At 54.0% G+C, this 19,097-nt stretch overlaps 1 protein-coding gene across 4 annotated transcripts in view; it reads left to right on the top strand.

Annotated features, from left to right (window-relative positions):
* Nucleotides 1–17,641, top strand: part of NEURL1 (neuralized E3 ubiquitin protein ligase 1) — a 257,507-nt gene extending 239,866 nt beyond the window's left edge. For all 4 annotated transcript variants that reach the window (XM_075935544.2, XM_089780226.1, XM_006120851.5 and 1 more), the window contains 2 exons: nt 7,588–7,734; nt 9,637–17,641. In XM_075935544.2, coding sequence (XP_075791659.1) covers nt 7,588–7,734; nt 9,637–9,878 — 389 coding nt within the window. In that variant the 3' untranslated portion in view covers nt 9,879–17,641. The remainder of the gene's footprint in view (nt 1–7,587; nt 7,735–9,636) is intronic.
* The last annotated feature ends 1,456 nt before the right edge of the window (nt 17,642–19,097 follow it).

The following is a 19,097-nucleotide window of genomic DNA, read 5'->3' as shown; positions in this document are numbered from 1 at the left end:
CTTAGCTCGTCACGCCGTTGCTTGTCTGCATTGAATAAACGGGATATGGGATAATTTACCAGCCTCTTTGAATTATGGCTTATCTGTCAGGAAAGATAAAGTCTGCCTAATGCTTGGACTAACGCTGGCATGAGTTAGTTATCCTGGCTTCTTGTGAGCATGACAGAATAGACTAAACTCGCTGATAGCACCTAGTTTTTCTTTTCTCCCAATGGAATACATGCTAGGAACTCAGAGGAACCATGGGGAAGCGGGGAAAGTTTTCAGTGCGATTAAATTGTTTCTCACCCTGTAGCTGCCAGCCCGTTACTGTCAGTCTCTGCTGGAAAACGCTGAACTTTAGTGCATTGGACAGGATGGCTGTGTCCTTGTTCACAGTGCAGCATTTGCCTTCATGTCAGAGCCAAATGGTCGTTATGTGGGACTCCTATGAACTGTCTGCCACAGACAGCTGATGATTAATCTAAGACTGGTTAGAGGGGGCTGAATTGAATGGTCTTTGCCATAACAGAGCAAGGTCTATGATTTTCAGGGGTTTCTTTTAGGCAGTGATGCCATACTGGGAAATTTCAGCTCCTCCATGTGTCAATCGCATTATAATGCATCATGGCATCGTTGGATACGGAAAATGTGGCTTTTTCGGGTGAGGAACCTCTGCCACACTGGCTAGTTGAGGCAATCTCAAGAACGTATCTCCTGCGAAGACGAGGGATTCCTGGATTTCCTTTCCTGACTCCGCGTCCATCCGGTACCGCTTTAATCTGTGGACGTCATCTTCCTCGGGTCCAGTATGGCGTGGCGCTTGAGTGATTAGCGTTGACAGAGCTCTGTGCCTTGGAAGTCCTGGATGATCGTGGAGATGGGTCAAGAGAGAGCCGAGCTGAACCCAGAAGTGTTACCGGTTTACGTGCTCCTTTGGTGTGGGAGCTTGGGCCTGGCTTTCTCCAGCAACACTTGCCTTTCTCTCGCCTCGACTGCCCATGCTCTGGCTCCCTTGCCTGCAAATCGCTGCTGAGGAGCTTTCTTCTGAGCCTGGTGGTGAATGACTAACCCTCAAGTCCTTCACAAGCATGATCATGCCCCTTGTACAGGCCCCGTGTCTTCCCCGGTCTGTGGCAGGGCTGGCTCCCAGGCTGTAGTGCTTGGTAACAGCTGGGCTTTGCCATTCAGAACAAGAGAGACACCAAGGCCTCCACTGGGACTCCTCGTGGATTAAGCATGCGTGTAGGTCTGTGGCGCTTAGCAGGTATCTGCATGAACGGCCTGGCCCTCGAACGGTGCAGACACTGGCGTGTGCTGGGACAAACTCTTCCTAGGAACGGGTTTGTCCGGAGAACATCTACAAGTGAGGCCAGGTTTTGTAAACGAGCCGCGGTCCTAATTAGACACGCAACAAACAGGCAGGGTTTCCAAAGAGCCCTTGGGGGTGTGCAAGTGGGGTTGTGTGTTTGTTTTAGGCGAGTTGCTGGGCTCTTTGGGGGAAAATCTCGCTCCTGACAAGTGAAGGTGAAGGGTGGGATTTCTTCCTTATCTGAGCCAGACAGGTGCCCGTCTTCCATTGGACGTGAGGCACCAACCTCTCTCAAGCATCTTCGGAAATCCCCACCTGAAACTGTAACCAGGTGTCATTTCTCCTTTGAACCTTTGTGGACGTGGCTTCCGTGTGTGGCAGGCAGGTCCCCATTGTGTGCACCATGTGCCTGCACACCACACATAGAATCCCCCTGGACCACACACAGAATCATAGAACACTAGGACTGGAAGGGACCTCGAGAGGTCATCGAGTCCAGTCCCCTGCCCTCATGGCAGGACCAAGCACTATCTAGACCATCCCTGACAGATGTCTATCCAACCTACTCTGAAATATCTCCAGAGATGGAGATTCCACAACCTCCCTGGGCAATTTATTCCAGTGTTTGACCACCCTGACAGGAACTTTTTCCTAATGTCCAACCTAAACCTCCCTTGCTGCAGTTTAAGCCCTTTGCTTCTTGCTCTATCCCTAGAGGCCAAGATGAACAAGTTTTCTCCCTCCTCCTAATGGCACCTTTTAGATACCTGAAAACTGCTATCATGTCCCCCCTCAATCTTCTCTTTTCTAAACTAAACAAACCTAATTCCTTCAGCTAATTCCTAATTCCTACATCTAGAAGAACACGTCACAATATGGCAGTTAGCCATTCTGTATTAGATGGGCTGTTTACCCAGCCAAAGTGTTACACCCGGGGGGGGAAGGGCAGTCAAAGTGCCAGCGATGTGCACCGTGGGGACATAGTAATAGGTCATGTAAAGTTGTGGTTCCCTCGAGAGCTTCTGCCTCCACCACGGATGATGAGAAAGCAGCACCCAGAAATGTTGGTTTGCTGCGTTGTTTGGGGAAGGTCTAAACTCAGCAAGCCAGGCCAGTCCCTGGTAGTACGAACCTGTTAAAACCCTTCAATGATGACAGCAGAATGCTGTATCGAGATGATGGTTTGCTGGCAAGATATGGTGAAAGAAGAGCTAGGTTTTAAATTAGGTGCATTTAAATTAGTCAGCGTCTGTTATTGTCATTCTATTCAGACCTGCAGCGATTCTTACACCAAACTTGACACTGTAATATCTGAGTGAGCACCTTCCCGCAGGGCAGTAAATGACATGGCTAGCATCTGTCACGTGTGGCTTGTTCTCCCACTGGGGCAGAAACGTGTGTGGTGGAGTGTCTTGTCTGGTAGGGCTCTTTCACTGGACACTTTGCTATATAAATCTCAGAGGGGGTCGCCCTGTTAGTCTGTAACTTTACAGACAATGAGCAGTCCCGTGGCACCTTAGACCCGTGGTCCCCAACACGGTGCCCGCAGTGGCATTTGTGTGCACCCGCCAAGTGCTCGGGGCTGGCCTGGCCCCGGGCACGTGGCGCATGCGCGGTGCCAGAGCCGGCCCCGGGAGCGCCGCGGATTGGCGCCCTGCTTGGAGGGGGCCCCGGGCGCGTGGCTATGGGGGGGCCCTGCCCCCGGGCATGCAGCTATGGGAGGGGCCGTCCCCGGGCACGCAAGTGTCCCCGCCCCCTGGCGTCCAGCGGGCGAACGGCCACGCCCGCTGGCACCCGGCAACCTCTAATGGTTGGGGACCACTGCCTTAGACTAGCACAAATATATATAGTATGAGCGTTTGTGGGCAAAACCCACTTCCTCAGATGAGAGGAACTGGGGTTTGCCCTTGAAAGCTCCTGATACTAAGGTGCCATGGGACTACTTGTTCTTTTTCATGTTGCTGTATATTTCTGTTGGAGGAGACAAGGTCAAAGCCATGCATTACTGGCGGAAGGTCCCTCGTCCTCTGGGTGGTCGCTGCTTTGTCTCCAGCAGAGGCCGGTGTTAGCCGGATGCTAGAGAGACCTAATGCTCCAATGGCTGCTGCCACTGTCTTCATTTCGTACGTGGTCTGTCCGGTTAGAGGCGCCTCTGAGCAGCCCACGAAAAGACCGTTCAGCTGCCCGTGTTTGCTTTCAGTGCAAGGCGGTGAGCCCGCCACGGTGGTGAGGAAAACCTGAGGCGAGGGAGACTGCTGAATGGTGGATGAGAAGCAAGGTTTTGTTTTGTAAACTCCTCTGGCTGTGGAACGTTCCCTTTGTTGTGTGTAGGGACTCTGCTGTGGTCGCTTCCCGCCGGGCTTGTTTACTGTATCTATTGGACATTCGCTCAGTTTACTGCTGGACTGTCCCTCAGACTAGAGATTGGCTAGAGATCCCTCACCAGCTCCTGCTCCGCCCCGCCTTGCTGCCTCTGATACAGAGCCTAGGCTGGTCTTGTAGCCGACTACTCGCTTCTATCCCTGCTCTGTGCCCCCACACCGCCCGCTCTGCCCTGAAGCCCCCAGGCAACGCCCAGCAAGTCTGCTAGTATAATCCATAGAGTAAAATAAACAGCTACTGGGTGGCCCACAGCAGCTGTTGAACAGTGCCCAGCAGTACCGCTAAGAACCATGGCACCGAAGGGGAGCTGTTAGTACGTATGAAACTCTCCTTCCTGGCACTGTGAAATGCCGAGTGTTATTACAGGGGACCTGCGCGAGAGGCTTGGCGTTCGTAATGTGTCTGAGCGAGGGGTAGTTGCAGAAAGGAGAGACAGACTTTCCGTACTTAGTTACTTAAGCGTCCTGCTGCTCCTGCCGCCATTCACCTCAAGCCTGCATCCGTACAGCCCTGCTGAAATTCAGCCACCTCTGTGTGCGCCGCCCGCAGCCATCTGGTGCCCAGTGCACTGCCAGGAGAGACGCTGCACAGACCAGGGCATTGTGGGAGAGGCCAGGAAAGACATGCTGAGCGAAGTCAAGTGCTTGGGAGAGGGGGCGGTGCGGCGGCGGCAGGCGAGGCGTTCCGGCGCTGCTCACTTCGGGTTCGACGGTGCGTGACTTTCCCCGAGTCTGGGGGCTTTTCGTAGCAGCTGCCCTCGGCGGAATTAAGCTGAGCAGCTCCCTGCTGCCATACATCTGGCCTCCATTGGCAAACCGCCTCTGGGCCTTCGCTTTGCTGGGTGTCTCGTCTCGGGTCCCGCAGGTCGGTGGCAGCTCAGGAAGGGAACCCCGAGCACCTGTTCTTTAGCTCCCCAGGCCTGTGTCCTTGACGTGTGTCTTAGCTGGGTAGGCTCTGTTGGCCAGAGGCTTGTGCCCTCTGCCAGCGCAGGAAGGTAACACGCAGGAAAGGCGTTCCATAGAGGTACACGTGTGACATGAAACTCCATATGCAGGGAGCCCGGTGGGCCAGGCATTCACTTCACTTGCTCACCAGGGACAGACCAGGCTAATGTTCCCTCTGTGCTGTCCTTGTCGGGCAGTGCACCTTGGCGACATTGGGTAAATGTCGGTGGCCAACACGGGATTACATTCCGGGCATCCTCGGCAGGCTTTTGGGTCACGCCACCTGCTGGATGGGAGAATTGTTCTCTAGCCTGATTTAACTACAACCTTCAGCAAGCCTCTGCCGGCCCCACCAGGAAACTGACGCACGACCCCCTCAGCAGGCCTGTTTGCCTGGCCTCCTGGTGCTTTTCCGCTTGGAAGCAGCCGCCGCCTCATTGACGCGTGCTGGCGAGCCCCTTTCTCAGCTCCACCCACAGTAACGGGAAGGCACCAAAGCATCCAGGGGGATTTAAACCCTGCTTGGGAACCATCCCAGATGTTGCTTCCACAAGACACCAAATGCCTTGGAGTGCCCCACAAACCAGGCTCCCTTGCAGGGGCGGATATAGGGCAGGGCGAGCGGGGTGGCCGCTCCGGGCCCCGCGCTTCAAGAAGCCCCGCGCATGCGCCGTGGCAAAGGGGGGGGGAGCGCGAAATTGTGCTGCCCTGGGCCCCACAAAATCGTCATCTGCCCCTGTTCCCTTGTGCTTGCTCTAACCCTTACTAACCACAGCCATTGGCGGAAGCCTGCAGAGCCAGACCCCGGCCACCTCTGGGAGTGGGAGGAACAAGCTTGTCACCATCTGTAATTGCTGTAATCAGCCCCTGTATTTGGGGCAGGCAGTTCAGCTGATGATTATTGTAACAGGACAAGCAGCAGGTGCCTGAGCCGGTTTGTAACACTGCCTCTGGCACCCCTGCAGAGCTGGCGGCTTCCCCAGCTCCTGTGGCCTGGAAGCAGGCACGCACAAGCAGCGGATTCCACCCTCGGGCCCCTGTGACAGGGAGTACCCACACACGAGAGAGCAGCACCCTCGGGCCTGCCACGAGCAGGGGAAATGCTCTTGCAGTCAGGGCGTTGGATATACCTGCTTCCTGCTGCGCTCAGCGCCTGCGTCGCAAGCCGGTTTCCCCTTTGGCTGCTTGGCAGGCTCCAGGCGACATGGCGTCTTTCTGAGTGCGGGGGTCAGCTGCCCCGGCTGGGCCAGTTAGCGCAAGTCTCTCCTGTCCTGTCGGCCCGTCTCCCTGCTTGAGTGCCGGTGTTAATGTGCTGCCTGCCGAGCGCTAGCTGGCCACATCCAGCCAAGGGGTTACCGGCGAACACAGACGCTTCCAAACAGCTGCCGAGGAGTTGCCTCTCTTACGGCCAGAAAGGGACGCCGAGGGCGTGTCTACACAACACAGTGATTTTGGAATAAATCGAAATCGATTTCGAGCGGCTACACAGCAATAACGTGCTTTCGAAATAATTTTGACATAAGGGAGGCTTATTCTGATTTCTGTAAACCTCATTCTGCGAAGAACCATGCCTATTCCACAATTGTTATTTTGGACTAGGGGCTGTGTAGATGCTCCGCTTCTGCTAGTTTGAAATAGCCCCTCTCCAGGGCTGTTCTAAGTTATTCCCCCCAGTGCCTCCTGGGGCTCTAAATCGCGATCGCACGTCCACATTAGGGGAGCCTGCCTCAGACTCACTTTCCTGCAGGTAGAGGTGCTATTTCAAAATAATCTAGTTCAGCCTCACGATTGCGGAACGTACGGTGTAGACGTAACCTGTGGGAGTAAAATGACTGTCGCTGTCCACAGGGCACGTGGAGCAGGACAGGGATCAGACCCGCGCGTTGTGCCTGCCAGGGCGTTGGGCAGGCGGCTCATGAGTGCCTTGGCCCTGGTCTACACTAGGGAGTTGTTTCGAAATAACTAGCGGCACGTCCACACTAGCAGGCCCGTTATTTTGGAATAACAACTCCTGCTTCCCACGAGGAATAACGCTCATTTCGAAATAGCGGGGGAGAGGCCGCTCCGCGGCTGCCGTTTCGAAATCATTGGCCTCCAGAGTCAGTCAACCCAATTACTCCCCCAAGCTTCCTGGGGCTCTAAGTCAAGGTAGCGCGTCCGCATTAACGGCTCATGTCTAGGCTTCCCCGTAGGGTGGCCACGCTGTTGCGAAATGGTTATTTTGGGAGTGATTTTGAAACCACTGCCTAGTGTAGATGTGCCCTTGGCGTGAGCTCGGGCGTGCCAGCGTAGCGCCAACAGGCAGAATCGAACCTGGGAACCTCTGCAGCATGAGCCGCTATGGCATACCCGAAAAGCCAGCTGGGTCTCAGCTAAGGCTATGGAGCAGCCTCATTAGTCTCGCTGTGCAAGGTCTAGGATGGGACAGTCCACCACAGCCAGGAGGTGCGTGGGTTACACCGGCACCGGCTGTGTTTTGCTCGGGGAGCGGACAGCTCTCATTCTCAAGGGGAGAGCTCTTTGGGCTCCACGCCAGGCAGACCGGCCCTGAGCTGCCTCGCCCGCTGGCCTCAGCCCATCCCTGGATGCGAGGCTCCTGGACTATGTGTGGGTGCGGCTGGGTGACACTGAGTGAAATGCGACAGTCAAACTGGATAACAGTTGATGTTGGCTCAGAGGAAGCCAGTCTACGTAGGGGGCTGTCGTAGCCTCTTGTAGCCCAGCTGCTAACACCCCGGGGGGTTGGGGAGGGAGGTGATGTCTTGTGTCTGGCTTAGGATTGGTGTGTTGAGTTACGTTCTGGTCCCATTGACATCAGTAGGGCCAGGGTTTCACCCCAGCTCTCGTTCGGATGGTACATAACATGGATCAGCGTGAGTGATCCCCAGCCCGGGGGCCTTGTGCTGGACCAGGGCCCCCGTCGGGACAAGCTTGTGTAACACCTCCGTGTGCGTTTGTTTCATTGTCCAGGTTCCACCATCCTGGCCGAGCGACTGGGCCCGTCTGCACCGAGCTCGCCCACGTCAGCCCCACATTCCCCCACGGTTCTCTGCAGCGGGGTGTCTGATCCAGGCCTGAGTACGTGTGGCTCCGGCCCGCTCTGCAGCTCCATCAGCGGTGAGTGTGTCCCACGCACGCTCCGGTTCCCGGCCGCGTGCTGCACTGCCCCCCTTCCTGCTCTCCTGCTCAGTGCCCATCAGTGCCCAGGGCTGCGTACGGCGAGGGACCGGTCACCTCCCCAAGCGAATTAAGGGGACGAGCCAGAGCCATGACGTCCCCAGGGGATGGATTTTTAATGTGGGAGCCGCTCAGATGCCTGGCTAATGGGCAGCAGTAATTTTGTGGCCCCTTTTCATCGTCAGAGGGGAGCAACAAACTTGCTAGACTGCGTCCACCCTCCTGTGAATTGCAGCTGCCTCTGGGGAGCAACCGGGAGTGTTTACATTGAAATTCTCCAGCCGGGCCAGAGGCTCCCATCCAGCCTCACCATCTCCCATTGAGGCAGGGCGGCAGAATGCCTGCTGCACAGAGAGGCTGTGCCGTTGGTATGCGGGTAGTGCCGGGTGCCATCCCCACCCAGAGACTTGCCCAAAGCCCCAGCCCCCTGGTCCTGCCGCCAGACAATGCTGCAGTCTTAGACGCGCCTGCCACCACTGTGCTGCTTCCCCAGGCCTCCCTCACGCCCATCAAACAGCAGCCAGCCCCTTTGGCAGCTTCCAGTTTGCCCAACACAGTGAACGGTCATACAGGGCTCCCTCTGAGCGCCAGCTGGGCCTGGGATCAGGCAGCCAGCTCCCCCTGCTGGCCCTGGGGCAGCGAGCAGTTGGTTCGGTGCAGCGTATTGGCCTCGCACCCTGGGCAAGCGGCCTGGCTGCACGGCTCTACTTCTGAGACGACAAAAGTGCGTTACCCTCCCCCCCCCCATCCCTTGCGTTTACATGGCTCCAGCAGCTCTGCCCCGTTGCAGACGTGCTGAGCCTCGGCACAGCTCAGCGGGGAGAGGGTCAGAGTTCGGATGCTCGTTTGCCAGAGGAGGGGTGAGACTTGCCCAGGAGCGAGCCGTGCTCCAGTGGCAGAACCAAGCCTAACGCCGCTCAGCCAGGTGTGTTTATCACGTGACCAGCCTCCTTCCCAGCATGGACTTACTGGCTATGTCTATACTCGTGGCTTCTTGCACGAGAAATATGCAAATGAGGCTGTGTGGAATATCGCCGAGCCTCATTTGCATACCTAACGAGCCACCATTTTTTGCGAAAGAGGCTTTTGCATCAGAGGGAGCTGTCTGCACTGCCCCTTCTCGCGCAACAAAACCCCTCTTGCGCAACGCCGTTCTGCCTGAAAATAATCAGCGTAACAGCAACGCTCAAGAGGGTTTTCCTTGCGCAAGAAGGGGCAGTGTAGACAGCTCCTTCTGGCCCAAGAGCCTCTGCTGCAAAAATGGCGGCTCATTAGGAATGCAAATGAAGCTCCGCAATATGCCACACTGAGCCTCATTTGCATATTTCTCATGCAAGAAGTCGCAAGTGTAGACGTAACCACTGTGCCCTGATCTTAGAGGCAAGGCGTGGCTGGGGCTGTGTCTGCACTACCGCCTAGCCCTGTAATGTAGCTGCACCAAATGCCAAGCGGCATGGCCTTCCACCTCCCTAGGAGCACCAGCTCCCTGCCCACCGGTTGTGCTGCTGCCCTCGTCTCTCAGCAGAGCCATAGCTGCTCGGCAAGTGTGTTGGCGTGGCTATGCCCAGCAGGAGTCTGGGCATGCTCATGCACCAGACCAGAGGCCTCCCTGCCTCAGTGCGCCATTATGCAGCGAGCCAAGCACATTATGGGCTTTTCTCACCTTCCGCTGAGGCCCAGCTATTGGCCACTGCTAGAGGCAAAAGCGATGAAAGGGGTTAACTCCCCCTGCCTGTGCCGGATGCTCCCTACGGTGCCAGGGGCACCAGGCGTCTGTGCTGCCCGAGTCCTTCCGCCCTCCCTGACCCTGAGTAAAGAGCGACCCTGTTCCTTGCATTCCAGGCACTGCTCCAAACTCCCCCGTCAGCATGCCGGAGTCACCCCTCTCCCCATCCGGCTCTGGGGGCTGGGGGGACGAGTGCACCATCTGCTACGAGAACATGGTCGACACCGTCATTTACTCCTGCGGACACATGTGTCTCTGCTACCCGTGTGGGCTGAAACTCAAGAAGATGGCCAATGCCTGCTGCCCCATCTGCAGACGAGCCATCAAGGATATCATCAAAACATATCGCAGCACTTAGACCAGCCGCACTGGGGACGGGGGTGTCGCTGCGGGGCGGGGCGCAGACGTGAGGGGCGAGACGGGGCTCTGCCTCCACTCAGCGGTGACATTCAACCCCCTGACCCGCTCCAAGGATGCCGGAGAGGCCTGCTGTTGGCAGCTTGTCCGCTCATCCCCTCCCCACTGAGGGCTGGAGCCGGCCTATCAGGGAAAGCAAGACGACCCCTTTTCAACGGGTTTGCATTTTAATCGCCAGAAACCAGCTGGAGACGTGCGTCCCCTTTGGCACAGTGCCCAGCGCCGGCTCTGCCACACAGCGGGCAGTGCAGGCGCGGCGAGGGGCACCTTCTCCCCAGCAGACAGCGTCTGGAGGCCGCCAGGGCGTGGCAGCAGCGCGGCGAAGAAAGGAGGCTGTTTGGGGGGGGCTGACCCGGCCGAGCAAAGGGCAGGGTGGCGCAGGCCAGGCGGAAGACGCGGCCGTTTGGCAGGCAAAGGCTGGGACAGGGCACATCCAGCAGGCGAGAAACGATAAACCCAAACCCAGCCCCCTCTGCGGGTGGCGGAACCCGCCCCCCCCAGGAACCCTGCTAGCGTGCTGGCCCGCGAGCTGTGAACGGCACCTGCCATACGGGCCAGCTCCCTCCCACCGGCCTGGCTCCCTGCGGCAGACCCCTGGACCTGACACCTCCTGTGCTGCAGCTCGCCCCGTGGCTGGCCCCACCTGGCCCATCGGTGTTTTCACTTGCACGAGCCGACGGAGCCGCCTCAGCCAGCACTTGTGAAACACACTGAAGAAGAATGTCTGTGACCCCCCTCTCCAGCCAGCCCCCGCCGGGCTGGGATTAATGGTTGTAAATGTCGCTCCGTGCTGTACGGGATGGACACGTGGCTGGCGATGAGCCCCGCTGGGCCCCGCGGAAGGGGTGGCGCAGTGGTCAGTGCACACGGGCAGCAGCAAGGGACAGAGGCAGAAAGTGGGTTTGGTTCGTTTAATGAAGGCGCTTGGGCTGGTGCAAGGAGCAGAGGAAACGAGTCTTTGGTGCTGCGCCAGGCGCTGCCCTGCCCATTTCAGCATGGCCTGGGGCGCTGCCTTCCACAGGGCGTGGCCTGTGGCCCCTCATTCCAGTACTGCCGCGTAGCACTGAGCCCCCCCCCCCATCATCTCAGTTTGCCTCTCTGGCTTCACTGGGCTGCAGCCCCAGTAGCTAGCAAGGCGCACCCCTCCCCACCCCCCCGGCCTGAACCGGGACACACAGAGCCCGGGGCGCAGAGCGGGGGCAGATGAGAGACTGGAGCCAACGGCAAGGGAGCTCGTTTCCAGAGCCCAAGCCCCAGTAGGAAACCAGGCTGCTTGGAACAGGCGCATGTTGAGCCCTTAAGCAAAGCTGGGTGGAGGGACCTGAGCACCAGCTCGGCCCCGGCGTGGTGGGAAGGACTAGAAGAGCAGGCGGCTGCTCTGCAGAGAAGGCAAGACCCGGCCTTGTTCCACTGCCTTGTGGCGCACGAGCGCTAGGGTCAGGCCTGGTTTGGCCTTGCGCAAGGCTTTGCACCTCGCCTTGCCTGCAACAAGCCCGTAGGCAGCACACGCCCCCCCCCCGCCGTTGGCTTAGCACTGCGGGGGGGTTTCCTGCCCCCGAGTCACCATCTGGTCAATGAGACGCTGAGACACGGGTAACCATGGGCGCAAGAGCAGACACTCAGGCACGTCAGGCCCCTGGTGCAGTTCAGGAATCGGTCCCCCCAGCACAGAGGCCGATAGTTGTATGGCGGGACGTGGCTCTGGGCAGTATACGGCTCTTGAAAGCACGTGCGGCAGGTTAGGGCTGGCACATCTGCCCACGCCGCATGCATGCAGCCTGCGTTGCAGCGCCGCTCCTGGGCCTGAGCTACAGCCAGTCTGCACCCCGGCCCTCACCTCCCCAACTAGCTAAACTGCTGTTTAGCTGAGCCAACGCAGGGGCCTCGCAGCAAGGCCTGGGAACCTGCCCTGGGCGCTGTCACTTTACAGAGCGTCCCACGGCCGCGAGAGCCAGCTCCCGCCTGCCTAACGTGGGCCCCACAACCCTGTGCGCAGGAACCAAACACAGGTGCAGCCACCTGTACGGCCAAAGGGGACGCCACCCTCCTGCTGGGTGAGTTGGACTTTAATGGAAAAGTTTTTCCGTTAAACGCCTTTGCAGAAAAGAGCGTCTAGAGTGGCACGGACGCTTTTCCCTTCTACAGTCGGATGCTCTTCCACACAAGGACCTGCTTAGTTGCGAAACCAAGACATTACTACCCAGTTCGTTCCACCATGAAGTACTGTAGCAATTTCTGCATCCAGCGCCCCTGTCCACCCACCACCCGGAGGCAGTGGCTCAGCAGCCTCTCTCCCCCCCCCCATGCTGTACAGCAGCCCATGCCCCTGGGCCAGTAGCTTTTTGCCCATAGTCCCGAATACTGTATTTGTTTCTAGTGTCGATTTTACTCTCTACCTAGTTCTGGTGCTGGACGGAACGCCCCTGCCACGACCGCAGCAGCCCCGCCCCCTGCTGGGGCCTGGAGCAGCCCAGAGCAGAGGCAGCCTTATGCAGCGTTGCTTGGTAAACGTTTTTATGATGCTGCCACTGTGTAGGGGCAAGCCCCTGTGACCTCCCCCAGAGCTGGGGAGAGCTGCAGGCATTTTTTTACCATCACTTTTAATGAGGACGTTTGCACTCTGTAGGATTGGCAGCACCTCCCCCCCAGCATAAAGAGTGACAGTCTTACACTTTGATTAGCACCCTCCTGACATGCCAACAGCCCTGGCTCATTTCCACCTGCCCGCATAGGACATGGCCCTTTGTGGGGACTTGGGCCAGACGCTGGACTCACCAGTGGGCTTGCCCTAGCCAAGTACAGGCAAATGCTGGTCAACATGACTCTGTGCCCAAACCCAGAGCAGGGGGAGTGAAGGGAGGGAGGGGGGCGGGACAGCTTTACAGTGTATCAGCACTAGGCACACTCGCCCTTTGGACCACAGCGCCTGAGCTAAAAGCAGCTGGCTCAGGCTCTAGCGCAGACTCATTATTCTCTCTGTAAAGTGGCCTGAGCGGCTCTAGATGGGACCGTGCCCTCCCCCAACAGCAGGCGTGAGGGTTGCACTTGCCCCAGCAGGTTGCGTGCGGCGTGGGAGAAAGGTGGATGAGGGGACAGTGGGGGGAGAACTGAGCACAAAGCTGACACCCAGACGCTAGCCCACGTCAGCCTGCCCAGGCTGGGCTGTGTTTTGTGTAAGGAGGAGTAGACTGGGCTAAGCGTGGCCTGGGGGTGCTGCCTCCCCCCATTGAATTGAATGTAGTAAAATGTTTCTTCTAGTGCAGGACACACGGCAGGGAGCAGGGGATGCTTCCTTTGGGGCATTAGGACACAGGGCCGTCTGCCACCCTGCAGCTCAGTCCAACTGCAGCGAGCAAGGCCTCATGCCCTGGGCCACGCCCCAGCAACGGGGGGAATAAGGCCAAGCTGCGTCAGGTAGCCTGTTCTGGGCAGTGGGACGTAGCTGTGAGAGCTGAGGGCAGGCCGGTAGTGCTGCATCATGGCTGCTCAGGCACAACTTGGAAACCCCCAGCCCAGCCCCTCAATCACACAGTCCTAGGGTGCTGAGCCCACCAGCCCTGAGCGTGGCTCCTGGCCCAGCCTGCTGCGCACAGAAGCAGAAACACCCACTGATCTCCTGTTTGGTTGACTTGTGTCGGGTCCAATGCACGCTGGTGTCAGCGCCCTGCCCTTGTTTCCCTCTCCCGCCGTGTGTGTTCCAACAGAACAATTCATGATGTGACAGTTGGGTAACTGTGATTGTGAATAAAGGTGATTTTAGGTATCGCACAGCTGCGTGAGGGCACTATTCTTGGCCAGTGAGTAGGAGCAGCCACAAGGACCCGGTGCTGCCCGCTTGGTCCATAGGGCCGGAGGCTCCCGTTCCTTGGACCCGACCCAGTGACAGCAAAGGGATAGAAACAGCACAGCAGTGTCTCAGCCTGCAGCCACCCTGCCACACCGCAGGGCAGAAACAAGCCTGCCCCATACCCACAAAACCAGACACCTCTACCACTGACAGCCCTAGAGCCAGGAACTTCTGTGCCCAGTTCTGCCTTGGCTCATTGTTTACGGCTACATAAAGGCCACATGCACATTCCCCATGCCGCTGAGCCTGGTGCTTTGCTCCAAGGCAGGGTTTCATCCCACACTGCTGCTGCAGGCAGCTGCTACCGCCTGCAAGTGCACACTCAGGGACTCTCCACGAACATGGGACTGTACCTGGGCCTGGCTGGTTTTTAAATGAAAACCATCCTCTGCCTTCCTGCAGGCTGGCTGGGCCTTCTCCCATTGTAACCAAGCACGAAGCCCAGTGCAGCGGCTGCCTCCCTAGGGTTCACATCTGATCAGCTCTTGCCTAAAGCCAGGGTTGCTCGTGCACTAGGGCGCTTTCTAAACCCTGCAAGAATTTGAGCAATACATGGCACCGGGGCAATACATGGCACCCACACCCTGAAGTAGGGAGGGGCCAGCTGAATTCACTCAAGCAGCAGGTTCCACTTTCATACCATTAATGAATATACATCTTGTTGCTCTGCTGCTGAATGGGAAAGAGCAGCAGGTAGGGAATAGAAGCACCAGCCCTGCTTAGAAATGCAGAGGTCTGATGGTTACAAGAATTAAAAACAAACAAAAAAAACCACAACCCCACTTAGGAAAAATGCTAGGCCCAGTTTTCAAGTTGTAACTCTCATGACTTACCTTCACCTTCTTGCTGTTAGAGCTGACCCCCCAGCAAGAGAGCTCTCAAACAAATCAGGCAAAGCAAAGGGAAGTTCCAGTCCACATCAAAATAGACACGCTATTGAGAAAAATCAGGCAAGTCACAACTGGAAAGACTGAATCGGGGGGCTGAGGTCTTTCTGCCTCCCACTGCAGGGCTGTTGCCAGTAATTATTTGCATTAACTCGTCATGGACCAGGTACTTCGTGGGTGCTGTAGTTAGAACACAGGAAGATGACAAAAAGAATAGGTGCTATGTCACATCACCCAACTGCTGGGACTGTCAATATCACAAGCCAACTTGCAGGCTATTGGTCTGAAACAGACCAGGTTTTGCCATTATACAAGTGTATTGCAGAATTTGTCCTTCCATGAATACAGTGAGTTCAACCACACACAAATGCAATGGCAGGAAAAACATCTGGGGCACAAAATGGTCGAAAAACTTTATTTTTGTTCTTAGGGCATATAAGAGGAGATGTAAACAAAATACAAAAAAATTTATCACAAACCAAATCTTACAATCTGCAAGCATTTGAAGACAGAGTATCCTTCCCCCCACTGACCCTTCAAATACTAGAAGCCTGCTCCATTTTGAACAAGCAACAATCCTGACCCCTGAAGGTCCCTCAGGGGTTTTGCCAAGACCTAAAACCAGGGCTGGATTTCACTTTGAAAAGGACACTGCATCTTTGTGATAAAATACATAAAGACAACAAACATAAATATTACAAATATTAAGATATTTAGCACCACCTTTGGTCCAAGCTATCAAGGAACTGAGAGATGACCACAAGTACAGTCTACTTTGCAAGCCCTCTCTGCCTGAGACATTAAATATTGTGGTTTCACACTGCAAGAGCTTGTAAAGCTGGAAAGGCAGGGTTGAAACTTTGGAAGTCCCTCAAGCTGCTGCTGACCATGCATGGGTGGAGAGATGGCTGCTGTTCTGACAAAAAGGTGCATGCAGAGGCTAACGATTAGTCACAACAGTATATGCAAAGCTCCGGAAGGGTCTGAAGCTTTGTACTGTAGGACATGCCCATGGTGCCAGAATCCTAATTCTGCTCCAATATTGCAGATGGCCTAAAATTGCACCATACTTCAGCTGAGAAAGGGCTGGTCAACAACTTCTGTATGCAGCTCCCCTGGCCATCCCTCCCAACGCGTCAGGTTATCAAAGCGCAGAGGCAGATGCCTGGGAAAGGAGCACTCTGGCTTTGGACCAGTACAGAAGGGTTAGCCCAGATATTTCAGCTGGAGGCATTTGTTTATCAGGCATCATTTATTCCAAATCCTGACCGGATATGCTTGATAGACACGCAATATGGCGCTGCCTGGCTTAGGCCTTTTCCATTCAAATCAAATGCACAGGTGTCAAAACTGGCACAATCACAGTACAGGGCATGATCAAGTTGATTCGTGACATTTCTTGGAGGAATCTGAGTCCATAAGCCCAAAAGGTTCAGCATGGCCAAGCTGATGGCACTATATCGAGAGTCTTAAATTTGATTTCCCAAGGGTGGAGCACTTACAGCTCCTGTTCAATGCAAAATGTACTTGCTCAGCATCTCTGAAAGACCCAGCTGGTATTTATTAGGTACCTGAATATGGATTTAGGAGACTAAATGTGAGCAACACCATGGCATGTGTATTCCACACTCAACAGCTGCCACACGGCACATTTTGGACTATCTTTGGCAGATGTGGCGTATGGTCTTCACCCAATAAGGAATACATGTCGAGTTAATTGTTACTTAAATGAATAAAACACTTTTCTGCCAATGTCTTCTGGAACTAGCTAGTGAGAGTGAATGCAATGAACCGTGATTAATTCCCATTGCAATTGCTTTGGAAAAGCAAGTGCTGCTAGGCAAGTTGTATTTTGTGAATGTAACAAATCACAAACGCAATCCAAGAAAGGAAGCAACATGTTACATCAACTGCACCTCTTAGGTCCACACAGGCCAGTGCACTTCTGAAGACTGGCTGAACCCTGCAGCGTTAGCTGCAAAAGTGGTTGGACCTCAGTTATTAGGCTTGATTTGAATCATGTCCAGTAAAGAAATCAATAGGGTTGGCCAGTTAGGGTGAGCCAGGAAGAATAAAGGCTAAAATCAAGGCTACCTGCTGGGCATGAGATGTACGAGGATCATGCTTTATCAGAGGTGACTAGCACCACCATGCTGGCAGGACTAGCACAGCACAATGAGAATATCACTCTACCAAATAACTCCCCCGAAATGCAGGGTGCTACAGATGCAGCCTGACCCAGACCTGCAGAGTGACTTCTCATTAGACAGTCACTCCAGATAAAACCTGCTCGCTGACCAACGGCAGTAAGCCACAAAGTTTACCTGGCCAATGTTGTCACTTTGGATGCAGTCCTTGTTTTTTGCAGGTAAAAGAAATTTGTCTTTGCTGATCAGAAATCGATCAAACAACAAAAGGTGTTTAAAAGGCAGATTTGGTGTTGGCCTTTAGTTTTCTGTCATTTCAGACAGACTGTGAGGGCATTTCACAGTGATCATTTCAAAAATCATCAATTAGCAAATGGTGATGCAGCTGTGAACTACATTTAATCACAGGGGTTCTACATTTAATCCCCACGAGGGAAGGTATTTTCTCTAAGTCATACAACTAATTTGCAGATTGGGGAAGTAATTTAAGGGACACATTGTTGCAAACTGTTTCCACCTGGCAAGTCACCATCATAAACCAGTTCTCTCTCAAGCAAGCCATCACAGAAAACAAACACACTGCAGTTGCTGCTTTAAGTCTAGCTCCATCCTGGCTACAGATCATCATGGGGTAAGTGCTGATTCCACTAAAGTCAATATCACATATACCCATCCATGCCACAGGATCGAGATGTGGCATTTAGAGATTAAATGCCTCTTTAGTAGAGATTTGATCAGGTGAAACTCCGCTGACTTCACTAAAGCTGTGTCAGACCAGCAGTGAAACTAGCCCAATGCTGTTTTTTTTTTTTTTTTTTTTTTTTTGAAAAATTGTTTCTCCTTTTTTTCCCCCCCTTTCTTTCTTGGGAATGATCAGTAAATACCATCACTGCTTTATTTCACCGCTCCCAAAACAAGCTGAACTAACTCCCGCCTTCATCCTCTCTTTAAAAGTTTCAATTCTTCTTTCATTTATACTGCAACAGAAACCACATCAACTTCCACACAACCCCAAATGAAACGGCTTCCATATTAAAAAACAAACAAACAATGACAACCCTACACACTCACCTAGACCAGCCACACATTTCTCTATCGCTTGCCACCAACATTCTCTCAAAAACCTCTCTCTCTCAGATGCTAATATTCCCACCTCTCAGTCAAGGGAAACTTAAACCAGTAGACAGCAATGGTAAGTGTCCAGTAATTATGGTCCCATTCAAAACAGACACCTACAAAATCCACAACATGGTGTTTCCAACCAAGTCCCACACTGTGTTTGGGCTTTTTACATTTTCAAACCTGGATGCCTGATACATTGAGGTCTGAACAGCATACTTTGATGCTCACAAAATTTTACACCTGGATAGGCAATGCTGAAGTGTTTAAAAAGTGCTGTATGGCCTTGATTTGCGCCCAAATCAAAATCCCAATGTTCAGAACTACTCACTGCGCACAGCTGGCACTGGTTTTACTAGAAACTGACTGTGTAGTACTTTCGAAAATAGGACCACTTAAACACGCTAAACACGAATTTAGGGACCCACATTTGAAAAATCTGACCTAATTCTCAAAGGCAACACAAGCAAGTGATCAAGTTGTTGAGACTCATTTAGATAGATACAAAATTTTAAATCCTGAGAACTAGAGAATCCTCTTGAAAACACTGCCATCCATGGGAAAACAGATACTGTTTGTAATTACACAACTGTAAAATAAGGAGACAGCATTTTGATGTATGACAAGAAGTTAACAATTGAGCGCTTGGACAAATTCAGAACAAACCAAACCGGAGCTACTCTGTACTGAGTTACATGCGTGCGGGATCATGTACTGAGTCCCAGAACAGAAAAAGCAAGTGCAATGAAGACAGACCTGGCTTGCAAAATTACTCCTTACCCCCCAAATTCACAACAAGTAATTTTTCCTCCCTTTTCAGTGAGCTTATCCAGTACCTCCTAGAACTGAGAAACTGCCTAGAGAATGGAAACAATTAGAAACTTGGTCCTTTTCTGACATTTTCCTTCACTGGCAACCATTTTTTCCGGTCATTTTGTGTTTATCTATTGTTTTTCATTCTCCTTTTTCAACAGTCCTATTTTATTCCAATCATTAAATTGTATTGTGAGAATGAGAATTCTTTTTTGGTTCAGGAAGAAGACTGCTTCTAGGGATGGAAGAACTTGACCCTACTTGAATGTCACAAGGTCTAGATTCAGAACATAATTGGTCACACTTGAAGGGTTTAGAGTTTATAGATTACACTGATCTGTAGAAGT

This window comes from Pelodiscus sinensis, chromosome 8 (genome assembly GCF_052426305.1).
Source record: "Pelodiscus sinensis isolate ZL-2025 chromosome 8, ASM5242630v1, whole genome shotgun sequence".
Lineage (NCBI taxonomy): Eukaryota > Metazoa > Chordata > Testudines > Trionychidae > Pelodiscus > Pelodiscus sinensis.
Note: the sequence above shows the minus strand (reverse complement) of the source record. Positions and strands in the feature narration are given on the sequence as shown.